Raw genomic sequence first — 6,844 nt, 5'->3', positions numbered from 1 at the left:
CCTTTCACATTCAAAGATATGGTGGAATCAGCACTTAGCAACCACCAATCATTCGGGGAATCAGCACTTAGCAACCCCTTGGGGGAATCAGCACTTAGCAACCCCCTTCACATTTAAAGATACGGTGGAATCAGCACTTAGCAACCACCAATGAATCAGGGAATCAGCACTTAGCAACCCCTTGGGGGAATCAGCACTTAGCAACCCCCTTTATATTTAAAGATACAGTGGAATCAGCACTTAGCAACCACCAATGAGTCGGGGAATCAGCACTTAGCAACCCCTTCATATTCAATGTACTCCGGCTTATTCCGAGTGTTCAACCGAAACCCATATTTTCAACACTTTACCACATTTCCCAACTTAACCACATTTTTAGGATCTTGCCAAATATTTATTCTATGTTCTATTAAATACTAACATATATTGAATAATATCAAAATAATGCATTAAATCACATGTTTACTTACCTCGGTGCAAAATATCGAAATTTTGCAATTTACTCCACTACCTTCTCTTTTCCCCGTTTGAGGTAGTCTTCTCGTCTTTCTTGATTATGAGCTTGAGAAAGCAAAGAAACCCCAGCAATGGTGTCTTCCAAAATTTGACAGCAACTATGAAGAAGATGACACCACTTTTCCATCTTTTTCCCATTTTATTTCTTTTTATTACTAAATGACTAAAATGCCCTTACTTAAAAAAATCTATTTCACTAATTCTATACCCATTTTTGTCCATCAACTAACTAATGGTCTAATTACCACATAAAGACCTCCAATTTAAAATTTCATAACAATTAGATACCTCTAAGATGTAGAACTCAACTTTTACACTTTTTACAATTTAGTCCTTTTGACTAAATTGAGTGCCCAAACGTCGAAATTTTTGAACGAAATTTTTACGAAATTTTTCCGTAAAATTGTAGACCATAAAAATATAATAATAGTCATATTTTCCCTGGATTTGTGGTCCCGAAACCACTGTTTCGACTAGGCCCAAAATCGGGCTGTTACATAGCAGTTAATTTAATAGAGTTTCAATTCAATCAAAATGTCCATGTTGCAAGAGATTGTCTTGAGTGTTTTAATTTGATCCAATCTTTCGAGTGAGTTTCCAATTAATATGACCTTCATCATTGGACTAAATATCCTCCAAATAATCAACAAAATCCATCCAAACTGTTATTAAAGAGCTCTAGTGTTAGGGAAGTGGGCACTTCCTAGACACTTAAAAACCAATTTCATATTTTTCAATACAATATTACAAATTGGGGAAGAGATTACTAATAATCGGATTTAAAATCAAGTGCGAACAACAAATTTAACCACTACTCTTTTATATCGTTTTCAGATTTTCTTAATTCTTAGCCTAACACAACCAAATTTTATTCAAATTAATGTCAGAATTATAAAATAAATCAGAAATAAAACTTAATAAACCATAAATCAGGATCGTGTCATGTCAAATCATCAAGATCAAAACAAGAATAAAACTAGATGCGGAAGCGTACCTGAATCCATGAATTCCTTGAAATCTACAGATCTTGGGGATTTAATCTTCCAAATTAGCACACAAAAATTCAAAGAATATTTGCTCTCTTTCCTAAGGATGGGATATTAGAAAAGATATCTTGTGTGTAATTTGGGGACCATAACCCTAATATTTATAACCTTGGCATATTAGTTGTAATTCCTAATTAGTCCATCATTAATTAGAATTTATTAGAACTCAATTACTAGAGTATCTACACATATTTGACCCATACTTTATTTAATAATTAAAGCCCAATAAAACTTTAACCAAATTAGATCACTTTTAATTTGGGCTAACCTATCATGATAGTAATAATAATAACATGTAATTATCCTTATTATATATGTGATGTCCATATTTTCCAAGTCTCCCACTTGGACCACATATATACTAATTATTCTATAATTACATGTCATTATATAACCTTATGAGGTAAAAAATTTTACTATCATATACAAAAGGTAGTCCGAACAATCTCGTCCATTAATTATGCTAACATAGAACTAAGGCGACTTTCATTACATATATCGTAATTAAATCCATCCCTGATCACGTATATTAACACAAACAAATGACATAGATCAAGTATGGATGTGTAGCATGAAAATTACATGCAATATGATCTAAACATGTCTATTTCCAAATGGTCCCCTTTAAACTTAAGTGTGGTAAGTATCAAAATAATAAACAGAGTGAATAATTTGAATACTTTATTTCTGATCAGAAAATAACCAAATACATAAATGTCTGAAAACAGACATAAAATAAAATAAAATAAACTCCCACTAAATCATGATATCCTCAAACAATGTAACACCAATGTGAGCAGTGTGCTCATGAAAGACCTTGGGTGGTACACCTTTTGTGAGCATATTCGCTATCATGGAGTTTGTCCCAATGTGCTCTATGGATATTTGACCATTTTGCACTCTTTCTTTCACAACTAGGAACTTTATGTCAATATGCTTTGACTTAGAAGAACTCCTGTTGTTATTGGAATACAGCACTGCTGACTTATTGTCATAAAATAATTTGAGTGGTCTTTCTACATTCTCCAAAATGCGCAGCTCTATGACAAAGTTCCGTAACCATATTCCATTGTTTGATGCCTCATAGCATGCTACAAACTCTGCTGCCATAGTGGATGAAGCTACAAGTGTCTATTTGACACTTTTCCAAGATATAGTTCCTCCAGCTAATAGGTAAATATAGCCTGATGTAGATTTCCTACTATCTTGGCACCCAGCGAAATCAGAATCAGAATACCCTACGACCTCCAAAAGATCTGATCTCTTATAAGTAAGCATGTAATCTTTTGTTATCTGAAGATATCTCATAACCCTTTTGGCTGCTATCCAATGGTCTATACCAGGGTTGCTTAAATATCTGTCTAACATCCCAACAATATATGCAATATCCGGACGCTTAAATACTTGTGCACACATTAAACTTCCAACAGATGATGCATAGGGAATCTTTTGCATTTCCTGAATTTCAAGGTTACTTTTAAAGCATTAAGTAAGGCTAAATTTGTTTCCTTTAGCGACAGGGGTGTCACCTGGTCTACAACTTTGCACGCCAAACCTTTTGAGTACTTTATCGATATAGCTCTTTTGTGATAATCTAAGAATACCTCGAGATCGATCTCGATGTATCTAAATTCCTAAAATAAAATAGGCGTCCCCAAGATCTTTCATCTCAAAATGCTTTAGATAAAAACCTCTTGGTTTCATGCAATAAGCATATATCATTAGCGGCAAGCAAAACGTCATCGACATATAAAACTAGAAATATGTACTTACTCCCATTAAATTTGTGATACACACAACCATCAACAATATTCATCTCAAAACCGAACAAAATAATTATTTGATGAAACTTGTGGTACCATTGATGGGAAGCTTGTTTGAGTCTATAGATGAATTTTGTCAATTTGCAAACAATATTCTTTGAGTCTTCCGACTCAGAATTTTCTGGTTGCACTATTTAAATTGTTTCTTCAATGTCACCATTAAGAAGTGTAGTCTTAACATCCATCTGATATAACTTAAGATTAAAATAAGCAACAAGCGCCATGATTATCCTTAAAGAGTCTTTCAATGAAACTGGAGAGAAAGTCTTTGTAAAATCAATACCTTCTTTCTGAGTATATCCTTTAGCTACAAGACGCGACTTATACCTCTCCACATTACCATTTTCATCCCTATTGGTTTTAAATATCCATTTACAACCAATAAGCTTTACACCTTTAGGTAATGGGACAAGTTCCTAAGCTTTATTGTCTTGCATAGACTTATACTCATCTTTCATGGCATCAATCCACTTTTGAGAATTAGAACTTTTCATGGCCTGATGAAAGTTGATTGGATCATCCTCCATCATTCCATTATCATCCTCATGTTCTTGGAGAAATACAATATAATCATCTGGAATAGCATTTCTCATTTCTCTTGTGGACCTCATGCTTCACCGCTTGTGCGGGCCCCCGTCAATTCCTTTAAATTTTATTCTTGCTAGCGTACTCCCCAGGCGGGATACTTAACGCATTAGCTACAGCACTGCACGGGTCGATATGCATAACACCTAGTATCCATCGTTTATGGCTAGGACTACTGGGGTATCTAATCCCATTCGCTCTCCTAGCTTTCGCATCTCAGTGTCAGTGTCGGCCCAGCAGAATGCTTTCGCCGTTGGTATTTTTTTCGATCTCTACGTATTTCACCGCTCCACTGGAAATTCCTTCTACCCTAACCGTACTCTAGCTTGGTAGTTCCCACCGCCTGTCCAAGGTTGAGCCCTGGGATTTGACGGCGGGATTTTTAATTCTTTTGGAACAATTACCTCATCTTGAATGGGGAGTTGTTCAACATTGTCTTGCTGAGGTTCTGGATTCACTTCTTGATCAATGATAGGTATGAGAACCTGAACATCATCAAAAGTGATAGTAGAAACTGAGTTAGAATCTAATTCCTCCTCAAAAGCAATGTCTCTAACCTTATTTCTCCCCCAAACTCAACATCCTCAAAAAATGTTACAGTTTTCGTCTCAAAAATATTCCTTATTATGGGATCATAAAACTTATAGCCCCTAGATCACTCAGAATAACCAATAAAGTAGTTGTTTACTATTTTGGAGTCCAATTTCTTTTCATGTGGCCTATAAGGCCTTGCCTCAGCTGGACATCCCTAAATGTGAAAGTGTTTTAGACTAGGCTTTTGACCTGTTCAAAGCTCATAAGGTGTTTTTGCAACTGCTTTATTGGGTACTCTATTCAGAATGTAAGTTGTTGTCTTTAATGCTTCTCATCAGAGGGACTCAAGTAAGGTAGAATGACCAATCATGCTCCTTACCATATCCTTAAGAGTCATGTTTCTTCTTTCATCTACACCATTCATACTCGGTGATCCTGGCATGGTGTATTGTAGGACAATACCGCATTCTTCAAGGAATTTCGCAAATGGTCCTGAACATTGTTCACCTGAGCCATCATATCTACCGTAGTACTCATCACCACGATCAGATCTGACATTTTTAATCCTTTTGTTGAGTTGATTTTCAACTTCAGCTTTATAAGCTTTGAACACGTCCAGATACTGAGATTTCTCATGAATGAGATATAGGTACCCATAACGTGAGTAATCTTCAATGAATGTTATGAAATATTGTTGACCATTCCAAGATATCGTAGGGAATGACCCACAAATATCTGTATGAATTAATTCTAAGATGTCCAAAGATCTGTTGGCACCCAATCTATTGGTTTTGGTCTATTTTCCTTTAATACAATCGACACAGGCATCAAAATCTGTAAAGTTAAGGGACTCTAAAATACCATCAGACACAAGGCGCTCAACTCTAAATTTTGATATATGACCTAAGCGCTTATGCCATAATGATGCTGAATTTTCCTTATTTAATTTGCGTTTAATACCACGTGATTTCACATGTAAGGTTTCATTATAGGATGCAATTATTTCTAGCAAATAAAGCTTTTCATAAGTATTTAAATAACCAATTCCAACAACATTCGTATATAAAGACAAATTAAATTGATTGTTTCCAAATGATCAATAATATCCAAATTTGTCCAACGAAGAAACATAAACTAAATTCTGTCTAAATGACGGTATAATAGAAGTGTCTTTTAAATCCAAATAAAAACCAGTTCCTAATAACAACCTAAAATGCCCAATCACTTCCACTTCTACTGATTTTCCATCATCCATGAAGATGTGTCTTTCACCATCACTTGGCTTTCGGTAACTCAGGCAACCCTACATAGAAACACTTATGTGAGTAGTAGCACCAGAATCTATCCACCAAGTGTTTCTAGGTATTGAAGCTAAATTAATTTTTAGAACAGACCAAATTAAGAATTATACCTTCCTTTGCACGCCAAGCATGATATTTGGTACAATCTTTCTTTACGTGTCCAGACTTGTTACAAAAGAAACAACTCTCTGTAGCTTGATGTTGTTTCTTTTGAGCTGGACCCTTAGCAGCTTCATTCTAATATTTTCTTTTCTTGCCATTGTCTTTAAGAGTATTGGCCAAATGAGCACTTTTAGACTTATCACGCTTCAACCTTTCTTCCTATTGCAGACAATGAGAAATGAGCTCATTTAAAGTCCATTTCTCATTTTGACAGTTATAACTAATTTTAAATTGATTAAATTGTGCAGTAAGTGATACCAAAACCATAAGAACAAGCAATTCCTCAGAAAGCTTGATCTTAAGTGCCTTAAGTCTTGAAGCAGTATGGAACATCTCCATAATGTACTCCCTTACGTTTCCTTGACCCTTATACTTCATAGACATCAAAGAAGTCAGAAGTGATGTCATCTCAACCTTATTGTTTTTAGAAAAATGTTTCTCAATTTCATCAAGGAAACCCTTGGCCTGAGTAATCTCTTCAGATTTTGTGCCCCTAAAGGCTTCTGTAATATTGTGTTTCATGATCATTAAACTCATGAAATTTGAATGATCCCACCTCTCAAAATCACTCTTAACATCAGGGGTGTTTTCCGCATTGAGAGGTGCGGGTTGTTCTTCCCTTAGTGTAAGGTCTATGTCCATACAACCAAGCACTATAAGTAAGTGCCTTTTCCATTCCTTAAAATTAGTCTCATTAAGCATGGGTATAGAATTTATATTAGCAGATATTGTGGCAACAAAAGATGAATTAGCTGAATATAGAACAAATAAAAAAACAAGCTTAAATCAATATTCATAAGTAAACAATAAATTCAAGATAATGGCTAATCTCATCTCAAGACACCAAACACAACATTAATATCAAGTCTTTGGATAA

The 6,844-nt window shown here is 35.0% G+C and overlaps 1 protein-coding gene across 1 annotated transcript; it reads right to left on the bottom strand.

The window, feature by feature from the left end:
- Positions 1–2,693: 2,693 nt before the first annotated feature.
- On the bottom strand, positions 2,694–3,978 carry LOC128035496 (secreted RxLR effector protein 161-like). The gene is made up of 3 exons (XM_052625246.1): positions 3,833–3,978; positions 3,601–3,736; positions 2,694–3,020 (listed from the first exon to the last, which is right to left on the bottom strand). Exons 1-3 carry the CDS (start codon positions 3,976–3,978, stop codon positions 2,694–2,696), a joined length of 609 nt encoding a protein of 202 aa, XP_052481206.1.
- Between the last annotated feature and the right edge of the window lie 2,866 nt (positions 3,979–6,844).

This window comes from Gossypium raimondii, chromosome 12 (assembly GCF_025698545.1).
Source record: "Gossypium raimondii isolate GPD5lz chromosome 12, ASM2569854v1, whole genome shotgun sequence".
Classification (NCBI taxonomy): Eukaryota; Viridiplantae; Streptophyta; class Magnoliopsida; order Malvales; family Malvaceae; genus Gossypium; species Gossypium raimondii.
The sequence above is the reverse complement of the archived record's forward strand: the minus strand, read 5'-3'. Positions and strand labels throughout refer to the sequence as shown.

Bases quoted from the DNA above. Each gene is read 5' to 3' on its own strand.
- LOC128035496 (XM_052625246.1), bottom strand. From the start codon at position 3,978: ATGAGAAATGCTATTCCAGATGATTATATTGTATTTCTCCAAGAACAT. The intron at 3,737-3,832 runs GTATAAGTCTAT...TAAAACCAATAG, and splicing joins ATTGATGCCATGAAAGATGA to GGATGAAAATGGTAATGTGG. The intron at 3,021-3,600 runs GTTGCTTATTTT...CTTGAAATTCAG, and splicing joins TAAGGATAATCATGGCGCTT to GAAATGCAAAAGATTCCCTA.